This window comes from Monodelphis domestica, chromosome 3 (genome assembly GCF_027887165.1).
Source record: "Monodelphis domestica isolate mMonDom1 chromosome 3, mMonDom1.pri, whole genome shotgun sequence".
Lineage (NCBI taxonomy): Eukaryota > Metazoa > Chordata > Mammalia > Didelphimorphia > Didelphidae > Monodelphis > Monodelphis domestica.
In genome coordinates, this window is record NC_077229.1 from 84,051,888 (window position 1) to 84,079,764 (window position 27,877).

Below are 27,877 nucleotides of genomic sequence, written 5' to 3' on the forward strand. Positions count from 1 at the left end.
GATATTCAAAATGTCATTGTTACTACTCAAGGAATTATTTCCAACCACTTTAGTATTAACACTTCTTCTAACTTCCCCTTTGCCTCAGGGCCTTCCATCATATCTTATACTTGCTATAGAACTAGGTCTCGGGTTAGAAGGACCTTAGAGTTCATCTGGGGGGAACTTCCTACCATATGGATGAATGCCTTCCAAGTGCTGCATGAATATTTCCCCAGCCAGAATTCATTACTTTTTTTTTTCTAAACTGTTACTTTCTGTCTTGGAATCAATACTGTGTATTAGTTCCAAGGCAGAAGAGTGGAAAGGACTAGGCAATGGGGGTCAAGTAATTTGCCCAGGGTCACACAGCAAGGAAGTGTCTGAGGTCAAATTTGAACCGAGGACTTCCTATCTCTAGACCTGGCTCTCAATCCACTGAGTCACCCAGCTCTTCCCCCCCCCACCCCCTGATTTTGCTACTTTAAAAGGATTCTACTTAATAAACCTCAGCCTAAATCTGCCTCCCTGCAAATTTCCCTTTGTTAAGGTTCTACTCTCTTCCATCTAGCAGGAAAAAGTCTAATCCCTCCATATAACGGTCCAAGTGCTTGAAGACTATTGTTAGAGCTGCCTAAAACCAGGTCAGATTTGGTTCTTCCATGGTTTTGAAACCTTTCTACCACCTAGATATACTGTATTCCATTTTGTCAGTGTCCTTAAAGTGTCATTCCTAGAATAGGAATATTTTCCAATTGCCATCTGATTTGTTTATAATATAGTTAACTGTCACTTCCATTATTCTGCCTTTAAGCTGAATGAACTCTAGTTTATGTAATCTTTTTCTTCATCTATTTAAAATTGAATTATTTTACCCATCTAGATTTACACAATACCTCTCTCAAATTGTATAATTCCTCAGATAACATTGCCTACAATTGATCAAATCTTCAATTCTGGCTCATGTAGGGAAACTAGGTGTTCATTTAACCTGTATTTCCTTTCTTTCTTAGCTATTTCAGTCTAAAGATTATTCTCCTAACAGAGAAAGCATTGAAAATTAAGAGTTTAGTTAAGTTTTATATAATAAATTAGCATTAACTCATTATTTTGTTCCAAAAATAGTAGTAAACTAGACTTAGCAAGACAGGATTGTTGAGATAAATTCATCAAAACGATTTCACCTTTTTTTTTCTAGCACCATTTATGGTCTCTACCTTGAAGAGAAACATAGTACATTCTCTATAGGTCAGTGGAAGTTTTCTTCCTTAGGACCTCAAGTATTCAGTTCTTTATGGTTTTGGTCAACTAAGAACTCATAATATCTGACATTTCCTTTCTCAACATCCTTATACTATTTAGCTTAAATTCAAAGATATTTAGACCAATTTTCTTTCAACTTTTTTTCACTATATATAATATATACTTGCTGATATGTATATACTACTGTATTATTATTTACATTCTGAAACTTAGCTAAATTAGAAAAGTATGAGATATTTGATATTAAATCAATATAGGGAGTCACTGCAGTTTATTGAATTAGAATAATATTCAGAATGGGTCTTCAGAAGAAAACAAAACTTGAGCAGCTGTATACATATAGGATGATAGATTGAAGGAGATGAATGTTAAGACTGGAAGGGCAATTAGGCTGTTTTGTACTAGATGAGAGCTTTTGAATGATATGGTTAACATGTCAAACAGAAGGGCACAGAGTCTAAAGATGGTGCAGAGGTAGAAATGACGAGAAGTTTTGACAACTGAGTGTATGGGGAAGATAAACAGTGTAGTTTTGTACGTGGGTAACTGAAAGGATTCCCATGGTGTCCTTGACATAAATAGGAATGTTTGAAATAGTGCTAGGTTTGTGGGGAACTATAATACAAATAAATCTTTTGATGCAGAGCATATTTCAGTCATACCTACTTATTCTGACATATTCAAAAAGAGGAGTTGGAAGCTTGAACCAATGAGAAAGGGCTGATTATGGTCACATGCCATTGGAGATTAAGAAGAGGGTGGCAGGAGACCTATGTTCATACCCTCTTTTTAGCTGTTTGCACATACACCTTGGAAATTACTGTTGTACAGCATTGAATGTCAGTGCTAAAAGAAACCTTTGAAGTCATCTAGACGATTTCCTTCTTATATGTAGGAACACTGAAAACTAACTAGTCAGAGCTTGAATTCTATTGCTTGGAGTTTTCCAAAGCAATTGCAGGTGAAATAGATGACCTTAAGCTACTCTTTAGAACATTTCCTAATGTCTATCTTCAGCCAGCCAGCTCTACTCTTAGTTTCCTTCTGCATCTTCCTTAATCTAAAAAAATTTTTTTTAAGGAGAAAAAGTAGTAAATACTGTCTTCTCTCTTTGATCAGAAAGAAATCTGACTTGATGATAATTTTGGATAAAAGTAGCATCCCATGTTGTTACCAATTTGATTTTAATGCTTTAGGCAAACTTTAAATAAATTCCGTGACCTTTCATCTCTACCTCCACCCTCCCATACATGTTACATGTTACATGTTATAGTAAGTATACTGGCAGGTGGAGGGTTTTCTTTGTAGGAGATGGGGTACACCAGGGCTTGGAGTCAGGATGACCCAGTTCAATCTGGCCACAGATACTTACTAGCCAGTTGGAGTGCTCTTGAGTTATGTAAATAAACCTGTTTACTTCTTTAATCTTCATTTGTAAAATGGGAATAATATGTAAAAATTAAAATTAATATGCAATGATTTCAAGTATTATATTTTAAAGAGATTTATTAATGATCATTATAAATAAAGGAATAAAAAGGTAACAAAATAAAAACCATGTGCCCATAGCTAAGTTACCTGTTCAAAAAGCCCACTCAACCACCATTGCTGACAGGAAGCAAAAGAGACTGTGTACTCAGTATATTCCTCTGACTATATGAAGTACATAATGACAAGAAGTCAGTGAGCTCCTGGGAAATGTAGTTTTTATGGTAACAGATTTCTAATTACACAAATAATACCTACCTCCCAGGATTGTAAGGCTCAAATGAAATAATAGAGAATGCCTACCCCTGGCAAGTAGTGGTAAACATTATATAAATGTTATTTGTTGTATTATCTATTCAAATCTGTCACCAACAAAAAATGTATACCGTTCACTAAGACAACAGAAGTTGTCTTATCTAGTAGATTTAATTTTATGTATATGGAATAGTAGTACCAGGAGAGGGAGATGCCATGCGTGCCTTGGTATAAGAATATAGTCTTCTCTAGCTATATCACGGTTCACTGTATCATGGGTTTAAAATATATGTGTGTGTGTGTGTAATGTATCATGGAGTTTTTGCTACATCACAGGATTTTGCAGATGAATGCTATACTGTACGCAATGGAAATACAGTATACCACTCCTACTTGCACAAGTTTGCCAACGTGAGATTGTATATGGCTGAGAGCAAAGCAAGAGTTTCTGTATTGGCTGATGGAATGAAAAGTGACCAAGCATGGAGCTGTGTTCTGTATCCTGGGTGCAGTTTGGCTCAGTATTTATAAGAATGTGGAAAAGGTTATAGGAGAGTGAGATGGGTTTATAAAGCCTCAAAATGTATATATACTTCGTGGATTTTTCACCTATTGCAGGGGTCTTTGGAATGTCACTTCCGCAATAGGTGGGGGATCACTGTAAAGACAATTTCTCCCAGTCTTAGCTCTGATTCTATCATTGAACTAGTTACCCCAGAGTGAAAACGCTCAGATTCGACTGCTGAGCAGAGGGGCCAGGCATGTGAAAAATATCCTTGGGTGCTATGGAGAGGGGGAATGGAGTAGTACCCTCTAGTGGGAGGGACCCTTGTGCCACACCTTCACCAACAACATTCTAGGGCGTGTGCTTTTTTAGCTAGGGTTGAACTTTTAAAATGTATTCGCAGCAGGTGTGTGTGTGTGTGTGTGTGTGTGTGTGTGTGTGTTTGAAGAAAACATTCATTTGTAATTCTGTATAAAATTTTATTAATTTAAAACATTATTCAAAGAAGAGGCCCACTGACTTGACTAAGACCATAATAGCTCACACAAAAAAGGATTATTATTAAATTGTATCTACTATGGAATTGCTTTATAAGATCGTGGAACTAAAGGAATCCATATATCATCTTTCAAACTCCCTTATTTTAAAGTTGAGGGAACTCAATGAGGAGGACTTAATGGTTAAATGACCTCCTAGAAATAACTTAGAAAGTAGCTTAGGCAGAAGTAAAAAACCCCAATCCTTTGACTCTAAACTTAGGACCTTCTACTACCTTCCAAATTGGTCATCTTTTGTCTCCTAAAATTAGATCAGGAGAATGAGATTTTGGAATCAAAAGATTGGGCTTTAATTCTGATTCTGTTACTTTAACTGTGTGACTTTGAACAAGTAATTCAGTCTGATTCTCTCTTTCTCCATTAATTAATTCCACATACCAGTTGAAGCCAAGATTTATTTTTCTTTTAACCCTTTTGTTATTATTTGATATGTCCTTCACTGTGCCCCCTTTGCTAGGACAGTAGTTAGATAAAAGATCATTAAAACCTTTTAAGAAGCAAGTTTTATGAAAAACTGCATATGCAGTTTTCTTCATTGATTTTAAATTGAGGATTTTAAACATTTATGTCATTTATTTCCTACATGCCATATTCTCCTTTTTTATAAGTGTTAGTGAAGGTTAATTATAAATATTAAATCAAAAGAAACCCAGTGTGAGTTTGCTTTAAGTGCTTGATTTAGAAGTCAAAAAGTAAGTCTAGCTTCATACTTTTTTCTTAGTTGTTTTTTTAAATTAAATATTTTCCATGATTACAAGAATCATGTTTTTTTCTCCCTTCCCCCATCTTCTTAGAAGTTTTGACAGTGACTTGTAACCTTTTGTTCCTTTTTTCCCTCCTTCCCCTTTTAAGCTTCAAAATGAGGATCACACAAATGAAGAAAGGTATACTAAATAAAGGTCAGCTTTTCATCAAGTTAAAAGCCTTTTGCACCTTTAAATTTTTGCATCAAATTGAAGTTTTGGTTTTACCAAAATAGATGTTTTAGAGTGGATATCATTTCTCCAAAGACTTAACTGACCTTTTTGGATGTGAAGGGCAGATGCCTTTGTTAAATAACCTTCTATTTGTTGAGTTCTTGTCAGACAAGGATAGAGTTGAGTTTTGACCAAGCCATTTCCAACTTTTTTTACTGACAATATACCCTGAATTAAAGGCCTACTTTATCAGTATCATGGCCTCAGGAGGAAATTGAATTAGAGTTTCACTGTATGGCACAATTTCTCTTATATTTGAGTAGAAACAAAAAATTGTCTTCCTATTAGATGTGAATAAATTATTTTCCTTTGCCCCTTTTTTTGAAACCTTTACCTTCTGTCTTAGAATGAATACTGTGTATTGGTTCCAAGGCTGAAGAGACATAAGGGCTAGGCAATGGGGATTAAAGTGATTTTTTTTCCGGGGTCACACAGCTAGGAAGTATTTGAGGTCACATTTGAACCCAGGATTTCCCAGCTCAATTCTTTGAGCTATATCTAGCTTCCCCTACCTTCCTGTCCCTCCCACCCCCACCCCATAAGGCATACCTAAGAAGTGTCATCTCTTAAGTTTTGAACAGTTTTTAGTCTAGTTCTCTTTTCATTATAAACTATATGAAATATACATATGTAATGTATATTAATAATGACATTGCAATTTTTTCAACCTCTTTTGTTCTATGATCTATTCTTTCACTCCACCTTAGCTATATACTTGGGATTGTCACGAACTAAATCTTATTGTGACTCACAATTATTTCACTTCCTTAATTAGAAACTTTTGATACTCCTTTATCTGACCACTGAAATCTTCCTTTCTCTCTTACCTTATCACTCTGGGAGACTGCCGGTCCCTTTCCTCAGTACTTTTCAACTTTCCCAATAGTATAAGAATTGTTACCATTTCAATTCTACCTCATCTCAAATTCTTTTCCCCTTTGTCTTTTGGCAAGCATTAGCCCTGTATTATCCCCCTCCTTTTGCCTCCTCTTCTCTTTCAGCATGTGCTATAAAAGAGAGCTGGAGGAAATGATATAACTGTGCTGACTCATATAAACTCATGTTATCCAACTTCAGCTGGAGACAAGAAGGCCCGGGGTTCAAACATGGCCACAGATAATGCCTTGCTATGACAGTGAGCAAGTTACTTAACCCAAAAATGCCTAATCCTTTCTGCTATTTTGCCTTGGAACCAATATTTAGTATCACTTCTAAAACTAATACTTCTAAGGTAAGGGTTAAAAAAACAGCAACGGTTATTTATATTGAAGTGTTACTGTTGCTTCGCTAGAGTTCTTCCACATTGGATTTCTTCTTTCAAGATTGGATGACCATTTTGGTAGGTTTTAGATGGATATTTCCATAGGGACCTTCATATTGAGTTTAAGAACATCATGTTCATATTTCTATAGGATATTGCAAGTTCATCCTTTTACATATTTAGGAGGTCCTCAAAAGAGATGTTGAAATTATTTGTATGGCAAATTTAAACTTGAGAAATGGACAGCTTCACAGTATGATAAAGTTGACTGAAGAAAAACAGTGCTTTTAGAGTTCTTTTATGGAAAATATATGGTATTATCAAATTGAAGAAAAATTTAGAGTTCTTTTATGGAAAATACTTGTGCTATAAACCTTAATTGTATGAAAATTGATGTGACTTTTGCAAGCCTCTCACAAAAAGCTATTTCATTGGGATTGTGTACTAGGAATCTACAGGTAGTAGAGGTCAGAACAATGTTCAACCTTCTGTGAATAAGGATTAAGGTTTCTAATTGCAGGATCTTGCATTATGATCATTGGATTGGATCCAAACAATGCAGTCTGGCTGAAGACATGAATGCTATTCTCACTAGCTATCTAAGGAGGTCAGATGGAAAAGTAATCCTATTTGTGCTTCCCTACTGACACAGATTGCACAATTGGGAAGATCTGCTAAGAATGTGAATTAGCTGTTTGTTTTTGCGCTCCTACTTGGTTAAACTCTGAGGGTGAAGTGGTTCTAGATAATTGGCATTATAAGCAATACATTGAGTATTTAACAAGTTTGTTGAGTATGTAATAGTGTCATTGAGGAATTATTAACTGGTAATCCTAGAGCCAGGAGATCCAAACACCTTTCTTGTAGGGGAGAAATCTATTTTTTTTTTTAACGTATTAACACAGTAGTGTAGTGGAAAGTACCATAAAATTTGGACTGTCTTGAATTCAAATATTAATCTGCATTGCTTACTATGTTATGTGCTTTATTTGTTTTCTCTACAAAATTTAGCTAATATGACTTATTAAATCACAGTGTTGTGTAGCTTCAGTTTAGAGATATAAGATCATGTGGAAATTCTAATCCAGCAGGTTAAAAGTCTTGGATGGATTGTTAGTCTATCATAGGTGGGGTTTTTTAATCAGTTGTACTTAAACTAAAATATTTTATGAATAGTAATAATAAAGCTTCGTATTAAATGAAGTAAACCAAATAGACTATTTATTCAGCTAAACTCATTCCCAAGGAATGGCTAACTTTTTTTGTCATATTATAAAATTGTAAAATATATTCTGGGTTGCTGTTGCTGGGATAGGACCCAGATCCCCCTAATCTTGACTTGCTCTATTTTTCATTATGATCATTTGGTCTGGTAAAATTACAATAGCTAGGTAGTACAGTGAAGTGAATGCTGGGCCTGGAGTCAGGAAAAATTATCTTCTTGAGTTTAACTATGGTCTTTGACACTTAGAAGCAGCGTGACCCTGGGCAAGTCAACTATCACATTAGTTTATTTATGGTTTTATTGGGGGGGGGTTAATGAGTATTCTTTTACAACAGTGACCACTGACACCTCCCCTTCCCCCATAGTATTGGATACAAGGAAAGGTAAAAAAAAGTCCTTGACTTCACGGAACTTATTACATTGTTAAAGGATAGGCAAGCTAAGATGTACATAAATAGATATGGAAGATTACAGTAGAGAGGAAAACACTAATAACTGGGGAGACCAGGAAGAATAAGCAGTGAGATGCCTCAGTGAATGGAGTGCTGGGCTTACAGTCAATCCTGAATTCAAATCCCATCTTAAACATTTACTAGCTTATGAGACCCTGGGCAAGTCACTTAACCTGTGACTGTCCCAGTTTCTTGCTTATGACATGGGAGTAATAATCATACCTACATCTAAAGGTTGTTGTAAGGATCAAATAAGATATTTGTAAAGTACTTTAATTCAGTACCTGGTACATAGCACTTGATGAATACTTGGTTCTTTGTTCCACTCTTCCATCCAGAAAATGGTGTTAGAGTTTATTTTTAATTTCTTTCTTTGTTATACATTTGTTGTGTATTTGTATAATAAATGTTGCCTATCCTCTCATTTGATCAGTAAAAATAAAAACCATCGATACATATATATGATCCAGCAAAACAAAATCCTACCTTAGCCACATTCAAAAAAGGTCTTATTCTACATTTTAAAAGTCCATCTCTTCTCGGGCAAAAGGTGTAGGTAGCATACTTCATCCTTAATCCTTTAGCACAATACGGTTTATTTTTGCAATAGTCATTAAAGATCTAAAAAAAATTTTTTTTAAGTTTTTCTTTTTAAGTTAAATTTTATCTTCAAATGAAGATATGCCTTCTCTCCCATTTCTCTTTCTTCCTTCTCTAGTTGATAAAGCAAGAAAAGCAAAACCTGTTCTAAACATGTATAAAAAAATCATTCCTACAACAATCATGTCTAAAAGTTTTTCCGTCTATACTCAATGGGCTGCATATTTAATCATTAGTCCTTAGAAATAGTAGTTATTCATTGTGTTGATTTGATTTCCCAAGTCTGAAAGTTTGAGCTTATTTGTGGAATAAAGAAATGGAGATGAGGACAAGCAAGGAAAAGGTGGAAGATATAACATCTAATGTTTTGAATAGTAAATAGATTATATGGAATCTTGAGTAATGTGGACTGGACAGATAGGAAGGGGTTCAAGTTGCGAAGAGCTGCTGGAGTTTAATGAGTGGGGAAGGTGGATTGAGATAAGAAAAGATAAACAAAGAGACCAATTGGAAGGGTATCACAGTAATTTAGGTGAAAGATGTGGAGTGTTCCAACTAGGATGATGACACTAGAGATGAGATGTGGTGGAGATAGAAATAGACATGATTTTATATGTGGGATGAGTGAACACTTTGATAGCATTGAGATGGTACAGCAAGGATGGCCACCCCCTTTAAAAAGAAATTCAGACTATAGAGGAGAGTGCAACCATGATAACAAGGGAAAGTGTCGAGTGTCTCAAGTCTTTTAAAGTTTTTTTTAAAGATAAATTTAATTTTCAAATGAAGATACTCCTCCCTCCCGTTTCCCTTTCTTTCTTCTTTCCTAACTGAGGTAGGGAGAAATATTGCATCAAATACCTCTAATGAGGGTTTGATCTATAAGATATATAGATAACTGAAGTGTAAGAGTGGTAATTGACAACCCATTCAAGTATTCCATTGATGTCAGGAGAACTTGAGGAACATTGCCATTATGTGGGGTAAATACTTTGAGAAAACTTGTATATTTGCTTTTAAGTGATGCAAAAGTCATATTCAGAGGCATGAATAAATTGTACTCGGAATACTTGGAAGGAATACCCATATTAATGAGGGCACAACCATTATAAGAGATAACCTCTTAACTTGGTTTCAGGTTATTTCTTTGGGTGCTGCCCAAAGCTGGTCTTTACAGTGTGTCTTATTATGAATGAGTCATAGTAAACACATGCCCTAATAGTAAGGACAATTGTTCAGATTTTTCCCCATCGTGTCCAATTCTTTGTGATCCCATTCAGGGATTTCTTGGCAAACATACTGTAGTGATTTAACATTTCCTTCTCCAGCTTGTTTTATAGATGAGAAAACTAAAGGAAACAGGGTTAAGTGACTTGTCCAGGGTTGCATAATCAATTTGTATCTGAGGCCAAATTGAACTCAGAAAGATGAGTCTTTCTGACTTTAGACCCAGCACTATCCACTGCTCCAACTTACTGCACCACAGTAAGAGAGCATTAAAGTCATTTGAAACTACAGCTATTTCTCCTTCTGGAAAAATATAATTCCATTTAAGTGTATTGCTTTCCTACTTGTTTTTAAAATTCAATTTTATTTTCAGTTTCAAATTCATTACCAACCACCATCCCCATCCCCATCCATTGAGAAGACAAGAAATAAGATACCCATGCAAATCATGCATAATATATTTCCATATTAGCTATGTTGCTAGAAAAAAAGAGTGAAAAAAATCTGTTTCAGTCTGCCCACAGAGTTCATCAGTTTTTTCTAGAGGTAGACAGCATTTTCATAATAAATGCTTTTAGAGTTGTCATGGATTTCAGGGTATATAGGTAGCCCAGTGACTAGAACGGCAAGCCAGAAGACTCAATTTCCTGACTTCAAATCTAGTTTCAGACACTTATTAACTGTGTGACACTGGGCAAATCACTTATTTGCCCCACTCCCCCAATTGTCATGGGTCATCATATTGATTATAATAGTTGTCTTTCACAGTTGATTATTGTACAATATTGCCATTGCTATGTATGATGTTCTCCTGTTCTGCTTACTTAAGGTCTTCCATGGTTTTTCGAAAATCATCCCCTTTATCCTTTCTTACAGGTCCATCCTAATCATGTTTGGCCATCCTCACTCCCATTTTGCCATCACAAAAAGGGCTACAACATTTTTTGTTCACTTGGATCCTTTTTTCTTTGATCTCTTTGCGGGTACAGATCTAAAAATATTATATAACCCATTGGGGCATAGTTCCAAATTGTTCTTTAGAATGGCTGGACCAGTTATTTCATACTGTTTAGAGTATTAGCATCCCTATTTGTCCACATCCCCTGCATTATTTTTCATTTGCCTTTTCTGTCATGTTAACCAATTTGATGTATGTGAAATGGCATCTCAGAGTTGCTTCAATTTGCACTTTAATTATTAGTCAGAAGGCAGGTAGGTGGCATAATAGAAGACATCTAGGCCTGAAATGAGGAAGACCTGAGTTCAAACCTAGTTTCACTTACTAGCTGTATAATCCTGGGCAAATCACTTGCACTCTATTTGCCTTAATCCACAAGAAGGAAATAAGAAATCACTCTAATATTTTTGCCATGGACACCATTGGGGTGTTATAGTCCAAGGGGTTATGAAGAGTCAGATACTGACTAAATAACAGTAATTATTAGTGGTTGAGAACATTTTCATGCGACTATTGATAGCTTTAATTTCTTCTTCTGAAAATTGCCTCATATCTTTTGGCCATTTATTGGGGGAATGGCTCTTTTTTTATTGAGTTGGCTCCATTTCCTATTTATTTTTAAAATGAGAGTGTTGTCTTCTAAACTTGTAAAACTTTTCTCCCAGTATGATGCTTTCCTTTCATTTTGGCTGTTTTGGTTTTGTTTAAGAAAAACCTTTTAAGCTTTCATATAATCAAAACTATACATTTTACTTCCTATAATCCTTTAACTCTTACTTGTTCATAAACTCTTCCCTTATCCATAGATGACAGATAATTTTTTTCACTCTCCCCTATTTGGTTATGATATCTTCCTTTATGTCCAAATAATTTGCCTATTTTGAACTTATATTGGTATATGATATGAGATGATGATCAGTCCCTAGTTTCTGCCAGGGTACTTTACATTATTTTCTGCAATTTTTATCAGATAGTGAGTTCTTATCCCCCACAGCATTTTAGATCTTTTGGTTTATCAAACACTAGATTACTATGGTCATTTACTTCTATATATTGTATACCGAATATATTCCACTAATCTACCACCATTTCTCATTCATTCCCAGATTTTTTTTTTTATGATTATCATTACATTGTAGTGTGGTTTGAGATCTTGCTAGGCCTCTTCCCTTCATTACTTTTCTCCCATTGATTCTTTCTGATATTCTTGACATTTTGGTCTTGCTTTAGAAAAATTATTATTTATTTCTGACTTTATAAAATATTCTTTTATTAGATTGGCATGGTTTCAAATGAGTAAATTTTAGGTACTGGTATTTTCATTTTTATTTTTTTAGCTTGACTATACATGAACAATTAATATTTCTCCAGTTTTGATTATCTTTGTTTGAAAAGTGTTTTGTAATTGTTCATATAGTTTCTGCGTGTCTTATTGGGTAGACTCCCAAGGTATTTATATTATCTGCAGTTGTTTTAAATGGAATTTCTCTTTCTGCTGGGTTTTGTTGCAGATCTAGAAATACTGATGATGTATCTGGGTTCATTATTTTCATCTTGCAACTTTGCTAATTGTCTCAACTTGTTTTTTAGATCCCTAAATTTTCCTGATATGCCATCATGTCATCTGCAGAGTGATAGTTTTGTTTCCTTATTGTTTATTCTTATTCCCCAACTTTTTTTTCCTTATTGCTATGGCCAACATTTCTATTACACATTACAATACTGTATAATACTAGAGGATTTTTTTCTTCTGTGGTATTGCAAAAAACATGAGGGGAAATAGTCATTAATATTTGAATTTTAGGAAGAGGAAAATAACTGCTTTTTATAGATATGGCAATTTGATTTCTTGGTTCCAGGAAACCCTTTTTTGTATTTAATTTCATAAATTTATAGTGCTGGCTACATTCTGATGAGGCATATTATTTAAGTTTTGGAGTAGAGAAATCAATAAATTTGATGTGAAAGTAGCTAATGGGAAACAGTTTGAAATAGTATGTGTTTTAGGTATGTTTTACTCATTATGTAAGTCCTAAACTTGACAACTTTTGACTGTTCAGTTTGGCTGAAGTAATTTGACATGAGTATGTATATGATTTGTTTTCAGCAAGCTCTTTTCAGACTTGAGCAAATACACAAAATAGGTGTAGATACAATTTAGAGTTTTTCAAATTGTAAATTTTACATTTTTCATTTTCAATTTAAATTGTGAGTACAGCATGCTTGTTTTATATATGTTCTTTCCAGAGGACTTGTCAAATGATAGTGGATCCCATGTATTTGAACATTTTAGATACTCAACAACTAGTCAAAGTTTTATTATCTATTGAACATACTGGGTATGTTTTGTTTTGTTCATTTTTACACATTTCTTATTCAGTGATTCCAGAGAGTTTAATTTTACCTTGGTCAGTTTTCCAAATCAGGTCTAAGAAACATTTTTAAAGGATATAATCCCAGAACCAGGAAAACAAACTGATTCTTGGTGCTTTTTGTGAACTGCTGTATTTCACCTTTCTATGTGTCCTTTGATTGTAAAGATCTTTATACATTACTTTTAGATGTTGAGTTTTAAATTACAATATCTAAGATAATTCCATTTTCATACAAGCACTTACTCTTCTTGCCCTTGCTTGCCTCTGGAAATATTTGATATTTCTGGAGTCTTAAAAATTGACTTCCTTCTCGTCTTCATCTTTGAAACCATGAGCATTTCTCCTGAAATTGCCCAAAATCTTATGGCTACTGAAAAGATCCCTTTGAACCAATTTTTATGTTTCACGGTTCTAGTTTAGGGAGAGTATTTTTCAGGGATACATCCCTCACTTTTTTATTTCGTTTTGGGAAAACAAAATAGTAAAAGTGATGTAGATGAAATTTAATTTTCTAGGAATTAGTTAAAAACAAGATACTTTCCCATATGACTAAAGCTTGGAGTAAAAAAGTTTGTAATTAGAGGTAAGGAGGGGTGTTTCTTCCTGAAGCATGAACTACCAATTTTTGGCTGATTTAATATATTTTGAGGTGGAAGATTTTCTCAGGATAAGAAAGGTATCAACTGCTCAACCTTACAGTGCAGTATGACTTTTCTTTTCTTTTCTTTTCTTTTCTTTTCTTTCTTTTCTTTTCAAACCCATAACTTTTGTCTTGGAGTCAATACTGTGTATTGGCTCCAAGGCAGAAGAGTGGTAAGGGCTAGGCAATGGGGGTCAAGTGACTTGTCCAGGGTCACACAGCTAGGAAGTGGCTGAGGCTGGATTTGAACCTAGGACTTCCCATCTCTAGGCCTGGTTCTCAATCCACTGAGCTACCCAGCTGCCCCCGCAGTATGACTTTTCAAAGGGATTTTGATTACATAGGATTAATGTTATTATGAAACATACTTGGTTGTGACAAGTATACCAGATATCCATGTACTTGAAATTTTATGGCCACAAATATTTGTAGGTAATCAATTACATCACCATTTGAAGCAAACTGATTTAATCTATTTAGAGCAAGAATTCTTTCTCTCTATAAAGAACTATACCTCTATACATTTTTTTTTATTTAGGTTCTTTTAGAAAACTACCTGAACTCACAACTTTTGCCCTTTATTGAAGTCATTTACTTTTAATTTCTTTTGTTCAGCATGTTGGGATATGAAGAAAGAAGTAAAAAACACTCCACTATAAACAGCTTTTTTTCTGAAAGTGTGATCTACTGCATTCCAGGATCTTCCTGATAATTTTTTTAAAGTTTAATTCAATGGAAATCATTGTTTATTTACATTTTTAGCATTTCCATAGAATATTGTAGTGAGATAAGTTACATTAGAGAAATTGTTTTAGTGCTGTTTGAGTAGCTTAAGTTGCATCTAAACAATGTTACGATTAAATTTGCCGGATACTATATTAATTTATAATTATTAAGTAACAAAAAGCTAGCCAGAGAAAAGAGAAGGTGCTAGCCACATGTGGCCTCTCTTTCCCTTCCTAGGCCAGGTCCACACATTTTCTCATTTTGGATTCCAAAGAAAAAAGCCTCCACTTCTCCCTGGTACTCCAATTTATGCTGCTGCCCAGGCCTCTCTGATTGGAAGACTCAGGTCTCACTCTAGAAGAGATGGGTCTTTTCATTAAAAAAAAAATTTTTTTTTAATTTTATTTTAAAGTATTTTTCCATGGTTACATGATTTATATTTTTTCCCTCCTCCCTCCTGGAGTCAACAAGCAGTTCCACTGGGGTTATACATGTATTGTTACTATCTATTTCTATATTCATTTTTGTAATAGAGTAATCTTTGGGGGAGGGGTTACATGTATCATTGTTCATTGCCTATTTCCATATTATTATTTGCAATAGAATGAACATTTAGTCAACCTCCCCAATCATATCCCCATCAAACCCTATTTTTCTTCTGCATTTCTATTCTCATAGGTCTTAAGAGATGGGTCTTTCAAACCCCAGTAAGGTGGAGGTGGGATCTTCATGAGACCTTTAGAATGGGTGCACAGTGTACATGTCCTCTTTTCTCTGCTACCTTGGATCTTGAGCTTGTTTACAGTTAAGCAAAAGATCTTTTGTCTCCACCCTTATTCAGAGAGGAAAGAGGCATGTCTTAGCTTCAGTTTTAATATTAATTTTTTCCCCCCTTTTAAAGCCAGAGGTAGTTGTATTATTGGGAACAAGCTAATGACAAATTTCTACAACAGCCACGAGACAAAAGTCGGCATACAGTCATTTGCTAATAAGCATAATAGTTTTTTAAGCATCTATTCAATGGGAGAGCACTGTGAATAAGTTCTTTTCCCTGACTTCTTTGAAGTCAGATATAGGACCCAAATAGACATTTGTAAAATGTGATTACATGATCATCTTATTTCCCAATATCTCTCTCCATTTCCTCGCTCAGGTAAGCAATCCATTAACAAAAAAAGAAAAAGGAGAAAAAACAGTTCAGCAAAATTAGCCAGTATATAAACTTAGGTCTATTATTATTATTATTATTATTATTATTATTATTATGGTGATGGTGGTGGTGGGTTTTTTTTTTTAACCCTTACCTTCCATCTTAGAATCCATAGTAGGTACTGGTTCCAAGGCAGAAGAGTGATAAGGACTAGGCAGTGGGGGTCAAGTGACTTGCCCAGGGTCACACAGCTAGGATGTATCTGAAACAGATTTGAACCCAGGACCTCCTCCTGCCTTTAGGCCTGGCTCTCAAAACACTGTGCCATCCAGCTGCCTCCCATTTTAAAATTCTTTACATAATAATAATAATCATAGTTTTACATTATTCAGTTTAAATCCAGTCTTTTATTTACATATTGTTTGTTGTTGTTTTCCTGGTAATGCTTATATTCCCTTTGAATCAATTTCTATTAGTCTAATCTGAATTTGAATTCTGAATAGTTTTTCAGGGCATAGTAATACTATTATGTTTGTGGACCTCAAATTGTTTTCCATTCCTCAGTCAATAGATACAATGGATATCAACTTTATTTACAGCTCTTTGCTATTAAAAAAAAAGTCACACATTTATTCTAATGGGGTCCATTTGAAGCATCTTAATCTTTACTCCTTTCCTTTCAAAAAAGGGAAACCTATTATGTTGGTAAAAAGCTCAAGATCACAATGACTGTTTTTGATAGAAATACTGATTGACTTATTGGTTAGATATCATTAGGTTTATTTGTCCAGAGTATTTCTGGCATTTCTAGTAACTCTTATAGAATGGAATATAAGTTTTTGAATGCAGGAGCTATTATTTTCCTCAAGGGAAGCATAAAGGCTACTATTTATAGGTTATGTCATCCTGGCTACATTTTCACAGGTGAATTTAGCAGAAAATGAATATAGAACCTGATAATTTGAAAGCACTATTTGGAAGATCTTTACTTCAAAACTTTCTGTTACAGATATAATCAAGAGTAATCATCACAGTAGCTTCTATCTAGAGAACATTTTCTGGTCCAAGGGGTGGAGTCAGAGATAGAAAAATATTATTAAAATTGTCCTTGGCCACAGTGATTTTTTTATCCTCATAATTACAGTTCTGATATTTTTCAAATTGGGAAACAGCAAATGTAATATACCAGGAAATAGCAGCCTTGCTAACCCAATGCTTATGTGTTCAAACTCTTGTGAGTATGAAGTTCTCTACCCCCTTTGATAATTATAATATTAGCCTTTATGATTATAATACAGAAGATATAGTTTGCTTTATATGAATTATAAACATTAGCTAATAATAATACATTTCCAGGGTGATATCAAATCTTTCTGACAAGCAGTTTTACGTATGCCTGAAACCCAAACAAGCCCAACACACCCTGTTTCAAAATCACAAGACAGGAGGGGGAGGGCTGCTCTTGGATCCAAATGTATCTCAGGGTGAAAATGTCAGTCATATATTCATCCATCTAACTGCTGGCTCCTAGTTGTCAGCGGAAAAAAATTAGATCTGACCCTTTACTGAAAAGGTCAGTAATAATAATAGATAAAACCAAGTATTGCAAGAAATTTCACAAGGCAGAAAAGAAATTCTTCAAAATTGGTCACTGTTTGCGGTTGGTGGTAATAACTACAAAAAATGAGAGAGAAGTACGAATTCCCCCTTGTCTTTGGAGGTTTCCAAGAGAGTAGTAGTACTTTTTGGGGCAAACTGTAAAAATCCTAGAGAAGACTTGAGCTTCAACACATTTATTGACCAAGTCAAGTTAACTAGCAGTTATTAAGTACCTATTGTGTTCCAGGAACAGAACTAATCACTGTACATATGCTATCTCCCTTGATCCTTTCCATACTATGAGAATAGGTCTTTTCATCATCTCCCTTTTTAGGTGAAATAACTGAGACTGAGATTAAGTGACTTACCCAGCATCCTATTACTACTAGGTATCTATGACAGGATGTGAATTCTGGTCTTTCTGACTCCAGGTCCACCACTGTCCCCTGCACTGTTAAAACTGCCTCTTTCTGCAAAGACATCATTGTTGAAAGGTCATTGTGTGGAAAAACTATGAAAATTAAGTAACTACAATAAGATATATAGATAGTTCTAAAATTGTAGAAGGAGAAAACAACAAAAAAAAATCTTAGTGGTAAGCCTGTCCCTGGTTAGAAAGGTTTAGTGGAAATGGTGTTTGAACTGAACTCTGAAGGGAAGGGCATGCATGCTAGGTGAGGAGCACGAGTATTACTAGGTTTTGAAATGTTAGAACTCCTAAATCAATCCCTTGTTATCATGTTCCTCAAGCCTAGACCTAACAGCATCAGGTCCAAACGTAGCTTCTGAGGATACTCATCTAATCAAGATGTACTGTGAACTTGGCATAACAACAATACTTTGCATTCACTTACTCAGGGTGAACTCTATAACTGTCAAAACCATGGACCAGAATGCATGGGTCAACTCAGAACAACCATGTCATCTCTGAGTAATGAACAATACCTGTAGGAACCATAGCCCAGCCATTATGGCTGTCATGAAAGTTTCAGTCACCAAAAAACCTCCTCTTTTGATACTGGTCAGACCCTAAGAACAGACTGATATTGGCCAAGCTCTGTTTTGTCAATAAGCATTCTTGCATTCTTTGCCATTTTAGAACTATAGCTTCTTTGTGAGCGTGCGCACGTGTGTGTGTGTGTGTGTGTGTGTGTGTGTGTGTGTGTGCGCACACATTTTGTCCCACACACATTTTGGATTAGACTCTCATGCGATAAACTTTAAAGCACCTGATGGGTACTTTAGTTTATTCTTATGTCTCATTTGAGTAGGTGGTCTACAAAGTTTTCTGTAGGATGCCTTTGTAGTAGAAGCAACCCTAGATGGGACTTTGAAAGTTCAGGGTTCAGTTTCTCCTTCTACCTGCCATGGGCAAGTCACTTGAACTCTCTGGACCTCGGGCTCTTCAAAAATGTGTGAGTTGGATTACAAGGTTCTTTCTAAATTGACCCTGTCACTACTCCCTTTAAAAGCCTTTGCTATTAAACTGTTCTCTGCCTGGAAGTTTTCACTTAAATGACCTCTTAGGTTCTATGCACCTCTAGGGCACTGCTATGACTCATTGTATACCTTAAGAAGTCTTTGTTGAGATAAAGAACAGTTTCCAACCAACCAACCTGTTAATTATTTTCAGAAAAAGCAAGTTCATTTTCCCGTTTTCAGAAATATATATTTAATTCAAGTCTCTTAAATCTACACGGTAATTTTCTAAAACTCAAATAATTTGGATGAATAATGGAGATTAAAGGGAGAGGTTATGGAGGGAAATAAGTGGAAGAACAACTTCAGTATTTCAAAGAAATATCTCTAATTTCAGATCTAGCACACTATCCTCTAAGCCATTGAGTGATCTCTAATCAGTAAAAAAAAATTGAGCTTTCAACTTTAGTTTTTATATCTTTATAAATTACATATCTGACAACTCATTTTAATCTACATAATAAAATACAAAAGCAGAAATATAATAGTTAAATGAAATACTGTTTAACCTTAGTTAATAGGAAGCCACTAGAGTTTGTTGAATAAGGTAATGACATACTTCTGCTTTAGGAAAATCAAAGGCAGCTGACTGAATGGTTTGGACAGAAGAGTAAGTTGAGGAAAGGAGAGGTCTTTTGGAATAGTCCAGGTAATGAACATAAAGGAGATTTGAAACTAGATTGGAACCTGTGAGAGTAGAGTGTGAAGGGGACAGATGTGAGAGAGATTTTGTTGATTTAGAAATGAAAAGTTTTGTCAAATGATACTATATGTTTGGTGAAAAAGGACAAATAGTTGAAGACAACGCTGAGATGGTGAATTTGGGTAACTAAAAGGATGTTGATGCACTTAACAGCAGTTGAAAAGTTTGAAAATGAGATTTTTGAATATAAGAGCTGTAATGCAGTAAGATAGTAATGGTGTTGGATTTAAGGGTATAGAATATGTTGGTTTGAATTGAACTTTGGGCTTTTTTAAGATGTATGATCCTGGGGAAGTCAATTCTGTGAACCCCTTTCCTCATATATAAAATGAGTGCTTTGGATTCATCAACCTCTTAAAAACCCTTCTACCTCTAAATGTGTAATTTTATGATCCATCTATGATTTCTTTTCCTTTGTGACTTATTTCAGGCCACCCAAATGAAAAAGGGTAGATGAGCTCCAATCATTCATTGCCTTATAGTAGAGTGAGCAGCTTTTTATTCTCCATCTGCTAAAGTTATTAAGTGATGAGAGAGGGAAATCTATTTTCCCATTGGCCCTTAAATAGTTGTTGCTGTAGGTCCCCAGGTTACAGTTCCCCTGTTGGGCTATTAACCAGACTTGGGAATAGTAGAAAGGTTGATAAAAGGGAGGATGGTATGTGAAAGTATTTGGATGTGATTGTAAGCCTGAGCTATTTCAGGGAAGGTGGGATTTGACCCATCTTTCTACACTGTGATTAATTATTGATCATAATAATATGCTTACCTTTTGGGGGTAGGCCTGACACCTAACTTTGGAGACTACTTCTATGAGTCATATTACCTTTCATTCTACCTATCATCTAGTACAAAAGAGTCCCAATAAGACACTACTTTAATATTTTTAAGGCTCTGTGTTTGGTATGACATAAATATTTCAGTCTTTACTGACAAATGAGTACTGTTTCAGCATTATTTTTGATAAATTATAAATCTGGGGATCAAATAGTAAGCACATATATGACTTCTTTCTACAATTATTTTAATACCTACCATCTTCTGTTACCTATCATTATTCCTGATTCTTCTTGCTGTGTCTGCTCCTTTGTTGGAATTACTCAGAGTGTAGTCCATGCTTTCTCCCAAAGTTTTACAAGGAAATCAGCAATGCTTTTTTTTTTTATAGCCCACAAGCTACAATTGGTTTTAATATCTTTAATGGTGGTAGTAACGGAAATCCAAGAATAATATTTAATGAAGTGAGAGTTCTATGAAAATGTATGGTGTTGATAAAGTTGCTTTTTAACATAGCCACACATTTATTTACATATTTCTATGGCTGCCATCAAACAAAACTTAGCAGAATTAAATAGTTGAGTCAGTCTCAATGTGACATTGGCATTCCTTCACATTACTGCTTGGTATACTACAAATCATGGTGATACAGTTATAATTTTACAGTGTCATGTGAATTGCCATACTGCAACTTTTTATTTTTGTATCACCAGTGTGTATCCATCATATCAAAGCAGAAGAAGAAAGGGAAGATTTTTGTTACTACTATTTCATCTTGGGACCAAGGCTGAAATTTTTCTAGTTGAAAACAACTCCATTCGTAAACATTTGGGAATGCACTTTTGTTACAAACTTGATTGTGTTTTTAATGCATTTAGTTTAAAATTATAGGGCAGAACAGCATGCTTTATACAAATCCTACTATGGTAAATTCAATTACTTGATAACTAACATTTGAATCACAATATGAATGCTTTATAAACTTACTGTGCTATCAGAACTTGAAACAAGAAGCCAACTCTCCATTCCTACACATTTGCAGGGAATATCTTTTTCAAGCTCAAATTATAGTTTAGTAGTGTTTTTTGGACCTTGATGTGGATGCAAAAGTAATTTCCATCTTTCAAAATTCATTTAATTGGGCAATTGAGCAACTTTTTCTTTTTAGCCTGTCAACTCTAAATGTTTTGTGAGATTTAAAATGGTTGAGGTCTTAAACTGTAGTGGTTAAAATAGTGGAAGATATAAATTGTGATAGATATAAGAGAGGGTGAGTAAGTTTGACCGCAGAAATATGTTTCACTACAGTGTCTTGGGTTTAAAATCAAATATAAGGTGGTCACCAGGGAAATATTCCCAATTATTCAAATACCCAAGTCAATTGGGTTTTATAGAGATTTTAATTAACAATACAATGAGTAATCAAAGAAAGAGAGAGTAAGAAAGGAATAAGTATGAAGGGCCTCAAGCCAATTTGGCCTAGATCTGAGTCTTAAAAGAGAAATCAGTCAGTTTTTTATAACTCACCATAAGATCTAAGTAAGGATTTCTAATGACACCAGGCCAGCAGCATCTCAGCTGCTTTCACCAGCTCCCTCCTCCATCTGAATGTTTCAGAATCAGTCTCCTCAGAATGAGTCTCTCCAATCTGAATGTTTCAGAATTATCTCCCAGCTCTTCCCTGAGCTCTTATTTTTAAGGGCAAAATCTTCTCTGTCACCTCCCCTAAATCCTTACCAATCACTGTAGATGTTTCTAAAGGACCACCCATTCTTAGTCCACACCTAAGAAGGTGTGGATTTTTGAGTAATTCACACCAGGAAAGCTCTGAGTAAGTTTTCCAGTTCTTTGTTCCTTGTAAATTCACAAGTTGCTTGACCTTTATAGGTACTTAGCTTAAGAAAGGTATGGGTTTAAGTACTTTTCATTGTTCAGAAAAGAGTTTACAACTTTATCTTCCCCTAGGGCAGACCCAAGGAGGTAAAGTAGAATTCTCACATTCCTGCTTTAAGTAGAGTTCACTGCCCAAATGGGGAATGGTCTTAAAGTAGGGTCTGGGAAATTTTAAGGTTTACAGTTTATATTTAATTTCAGTCAGTTCTGATGAATGTAAGCCCACCCCACTTAATAAAAAAGATAGTATTCCCTTTAGTAGACCTGTAGTATTAAATTTTGTGGAAATTTGTTTTCTCTTGTTATAAGTACCAACATAATATCCTTGATTTGTTTTTTGTTTGTTTTTTGTTTTTTTGTTTTTGCTTTTTGACCCACAAAGCCTAAAATATTGACTCTGTCTCTTAACAGTTTCCCTCATACCCCATATCTCTATATTTTCCTTTGTTGATTATGTCAATTCTTATTAGCTTAATTATCATCTATCTCTGTGCAGATCATTCTCAGAACTCCTTATCTAGCCCTAACCTTTCCTGACAACCTTATCTTGCATCTCTACCTGCTTAGTGAACATTTCAAACTGAATATTACTTAAATATCTTAAAATTATTAACATGTCCAAAATCAAACTTAGTAACTATCTTTTATCTATTTAAAAATATACATCTCTGGGAGGAGCTAGGTATCTCAGTGAATTGAGAACCAGGCCTAGAGATGAGAAGTCCTGGGTTCAAATTTGACCTCAGACACTTCTTAGCCATGTGACCCTGAGCAGGTCCATCTGTGTGTGTGTGTGTCTCTCTCTCTCTCTCTCTCTCTCTCTCTCTCTCTCTCTCTCTCTCTCTCTCTCTCTCTCTCTCTCTCCACTTATTACATTAACTTCTTAAAATTTCTTTTATCATTTCTTACTGTTCAATATCATTATGTTGTTATATTTTTGTGCCCTAATTTCTCTAGCTGCTGCTCCTCAATCATGGGTACTCTCTTAGTTTCTAGTTTTTGAGTATGAGAAAAAGAGCAATTGTTAAAAAAAAATGTGTGTATGAAACCTTTTCTCCTTTAATCTCTTTATGCTATAAGAGGCCTCACAATGGTCAGGGTTTGGCCTCTAAAGCTATAATTGGTAATTTAACTGATTGGAGTTCTAAAAGACATCTGTTGTCATTTTCTTGTGTTACTTCTCTATGATTCAGTTCATATAAGGCCTTGAGATTTTCTGAGTTCTTTATTATTTTCATTTTTATGACACAATACATATGATTACATTTATATGCTAAGATTTGCTCAGCTATTTTGGTGGTCTGCAACTATATTACATCTTTCCCTATAAAAGCACACAGTGTAATCCAATATGTTTTTCTAGTCAGTTTTACTCTTAGTTCATTTCCCAACTGTAGTAAATGTTCAGTGCTATCCCAAAATAAGTCCTCAAACGTTTGTTTGGTTTTCTGAGATACAGTCATTAGTTAAATATGGAGGAACTGGAATATTTACTAATTATCTGGAGTCATGACTGAAGTAGTCATATCGATTTTAGTAGTCCTATCGATTTTAGGATTGTTCCATCAGTATAATAAAACTATTGCTTAATGTAAGTGGCTCTCTAAGGTCCCTTCTGACTCATGTTAAATTTTCAATACTTAGAATCATAGAATCTCAAGCTATTTACATGTCGTAATGAGGCTTCTTTTCTTTTACAGAGTTCCTAGTGAAGAATGCAATGGGATCAATAGCATGTCTGTGGAGAGTGGCCCTGGGACAAGACTGAGAAATTTACCAGTAATGGGGGATGGACTAGAAACTACACAAATGTCTACAACGCAGGCCCAGGCCCAACCCCAACAAGGCAGCACTGCAGGCAGTAATCCCCCACCCCCAGAGACTTCCAATCCCAACAAACCCAAGAGACAAACCAACCAACTGCAATATCTGCTCAAAGTGGTGCTTAAGACATTATGGAAACATCAGTTTGCGTGGCCTTTTCAACAGCCTGTGGATGCAGTCAAGCTGAACCTCCCTGTAAGTATCCTGGTCTGAACACTTTCATTATGCCACACTTTGGCCAATTAAAACAACTGTGCTTAATTGATGTTTTCTCAAAGTTTGGCCATTCCATTCATCTGAGTAGTTTTAGGGTAGTTTTCAAGATATTGTATCAATCAGTTAACAAACATTATTTCCTGTGTGTCAAACATTGCTCTAGGCATTGGAAATATGCAACAGAAACTTAAATTCTGTCTTATAAGGTGCTTACATTCTAATGGAAGAATCAAAAAGTATTTATTTGTTCTTACCAAGTAAAATACAAACTAAGTGAGTTAATTTAGAAGTTAATGTATTAGCAGTTGAGAGGAGTTCTTATAGAAGTATCACTTGAGCTATGTGTTGAATGAAAAGGATTCTATGAAATGCAGGTAAAGAGGGAGTTCATACCTAGAATAGATAACAGCCTTTGTAAATGCAGAGATGGGAAGGTAAGTATAGAGAAATTGTGAGAAGGCCAGTTGGCTGTAAACAAAAGAGTTTATAATTTATTATAAAAGCAATAGGGGAGCTTTTAGAGTTGATTGAGTAGTATAACGTGCTCAAAACTTTGCATAATAAAAATCACTTGTAGCCCTAAGCTGAATAGAGTAGAATGGTAAGAGGCAGGGAGAATGAGTAGGAAGCTGTTTTTATCTAAGCAAAAGATGATTAGACCAGGAACTTAAGTGGTGGCTATGTTATGTGAATAGAGAAGGGATGGATATGAGAAAATGTCAGTTGAAACAGCAAGATTTATCCTCTAATAACATATATGAGGTGTGGAGGTGGGTGAGATATCTTAAGATGATTCCGTGGTTATGAATATTATTTGAGGGGTGCTGTTACCTTTCGATAGAAATAGGGAAGTTTTCAAAAGAGGAGGTACTACTGCAAAGTAGTTTTAGACATGTTATGTTTGTATTGCCTTTTCTGAACTGTCTTAAAGATGATTGTTAATCCAGGACTGAAGGGAAGTAGGGGGGAACTTTTCCTTGATGTCCAAGTCTCAGATAATAGTTAAATGGAAACCTATGAGCATAGCTAGAGAGCGTGGAGGAATAAGAGACAAAAGCCTAGGACAAAATCTTGGGAAGCCCTCTCAATTAGGTTATGTATATGAATGACAGGTATAAGTATATGAATGATGAGCCCGAAAAACGAGATGGAGAGGTCAGATAGGACAATAAGGAAAATAGTCCTTTCCTCTATACCCAGAGAGGAATTAGTAGTCCTACCTTGGAGAAGTAGTAGTTAGCAGTATCAAAATCAGTAAAATAGATTAAAAAGGATAAGGACTGAGAAAAGATTATCTGATTTTGCATTTTGGCATATCATTGCTAATTAAGTTTTTCCTTGATGTTATTCTCAGCTTATTTTCTGAGTTTTTACCAGTTTCAGTTCTCGGAAGATGATGTGATGGTTTGAGGACTGAGAGCTCTGACTCCTTTTGAATAAATTGACCCTTGAGATGCTGATAGCTTAAAGACTTGCCTCAGATTTGAGAGTAAGCTTGGGGCTCATCAAATTTTAGCTCCATGGCTCAAGCATTTGGTCTCACTGTGTACTTGATCCAATCAGGCACACTCTTGATTGCCCTGTCCTGGAGCTCCACACTTAGTTTTGGACAAAAATATTGGGGTGGGGGAATGGGGCTGTGAACTCTGTCCAGATTGGGGTTCCTGGCTTCACTTTGGGCCCACAGGGATTAGCCTACTTCAGCACAGATTACATTGGGCTGGGACTCCAAACTTCTCCACAGGTGGTGTGGGTTGGCTTGTACTGCAATTTCCCAGGCAGGATCTCAGGGTATGAATGTTGTCTTGTGTTTAGGTTCTGAACCTGTGACAGCAGGTGTTGGGGTGTGGGGATGTCGCTTGCTCTTGGTTTGCTCTTCCCTCCTTGTTACAGACTCTTGCTGACTCTGCTCTCCTCTCACCACAGTACCCCAGAGGTTCTCTGTCTACCTTTTGTGTTTTTCTTTTCTTGAAAGTTGTTTCACTCTGTCCCCTTGTTGTTTCTTTACTCTGCCATCTTGGCTTCACCCGCAGAAGTCCCCCACAGTAATTTCTCTACCTTGGGCAGCTCAGTGGATTGAGAGCTAGGCCTAGAGCCAGTAAGTCCTAGGTTCAAGTCTGGCCTTAGACACTTCCTGGGAAAGTCACTTAACCCCTATTGCCAAGCGCTTACCACTCTTCTGCCTTAGAACAATATGTAGTATTGATTCTAAGGTGAAAGATGAGGGCTTTAAAAAATTAAAAAAAAAAAAGTCAAGCAGAACAGAGCAACACACCACCTATCTGACAGCTCATGCACTATTCCAAACCTATAATTGCTTTATGTCTCCAGTGAAGGTTAGTTTTTCTTCATCTTTTCTTTGAGGCAAAGGTCATTAATAGTACACAGTATCAAATTATTTTCCTTTATATTATCATAGTAACTGCAAATGGAGTTTTTCTGGTTCTACTTATTTAATACTAGTCATGAGTTCATTTTTATAGTATAATATTCCATCTTTATATACTACAATGTGTTTTTTCCATTCTTTAGTTAGTAAGCACCCACTTCACAAAAGGTGCTTCTTTGAATTTTTATTGGACCTTTTTAAAGCATATAACCTGCGGTAGGATCTCTTTATTAAAAGGGGTAAGAAAAGTTTAATCACTTTTGCCTAATTCCATATTTTATTGAATGGTTTGACCAATATCTATATAATCAACTATTTCTATTAAAAAGGAAATGCTAAAATCAGGTGGTCAGAGGAAGTCTATAGAAATTGTTTTTTTAGAGAAAACATCAAGTAATATATTAACTCCCCTAGTCATGAAGGTTTTCTTCTGTTAGGAATGTTTATAGTACCAGAAGATGATGTTCCTTTATTAACTTTGATTTTACTTGTTTATTATTTCTTTAAACCCTTTGCCTAATAGTTTTTCCTATAAAAGATGTCTTTTAAATATGGGTGGCATAAACAGTTCTTGCCTTTTAATTTTTTTCCCCTTCCCCTTTATGTTAGGGGCCTTCCACATACATATTGAAACTCTCTCAAAAATCCTCTTCCTCAGCTTATTCATCTTTCATGATCTATTCCTCCATTTCACCTCAGCAACACACAGAGATGGTCATATCTTTGTTCTTACTATCATCACCCACAAGTCTTCCATTTCTCTGTTTATGAATTCTAAAATTCCTTTATTTCTTTTTTCTTTATCTTTTCCACAACCCATAACTTTTTGTCACTGTGTTTCTAATCCTTTTATTCTCAGCTCTTTCCCAGGCTTATTCCTACACTACTTATCTCTTCCCTTTCCCACTTTGATTCCTTGGCAAATCAGTTTCAACTCTATACTATTTTCCCTACTTTCTTTGCCTCCTTAAGCTTCTGCTGATCTTGTCTTGCTAAACCTTACTTCATTACCCCTACCATCTGCTGCCTTCTAAGCTAGAGAAAATCATAAAGTCATACTGAGTGAATCTACTATAAGTCACTGTTCTATTATCTGACCTGGACATCACAATGCTATTTCAAACTTTATCCCTTCTCAAATTTCCCTAGTTCTCCCTTCTTTTTCCACTCTCTAAACTGAGAACTTTTCATTTTTTAATGAAAAAATGGAAACCATTGGTCCAGAGCTCCCTCTTCTCTTCCATCTTCATCTCATGTCCCTTAAGTACCTTCCCCTGTGTCACCTCCTTCACCCTTGACTCCTTCACTCATGAAGAGTTGGGCCTTCTTACCAAGGCAAACTCTTATATATACACATGA

General features: G+C 35.3%; 1 protein-coding gene across 5 annotated transcripts in view; it reads left to right on the forward strand.

The window, feature by feature from the left end:
• BRD4 (bromodomain containing 4) overlaps positions 1-27,877 on the forward strand; it is a 165,882-nt gene that overhangs the window by 50,165 nt on the left and 87,840 nt on the right. For all 5 annotated transcript variants that reach the window (XM_056822339.1, XM_056822341.1, XM_056822340.1 and 2 more), the window contains exon 2: positions 23,790-24,108. In XM_056822339.1, the coding sequence (XP_056678317.1) occupies positions 23,824-24,108 (285 nt within the window). In that variant the 5' untranslated portion in view covers positions 23,790-23,823. The remainder of the gene's footprint in view (positions 1-23,789; positions 24,109-27,877) is intronic.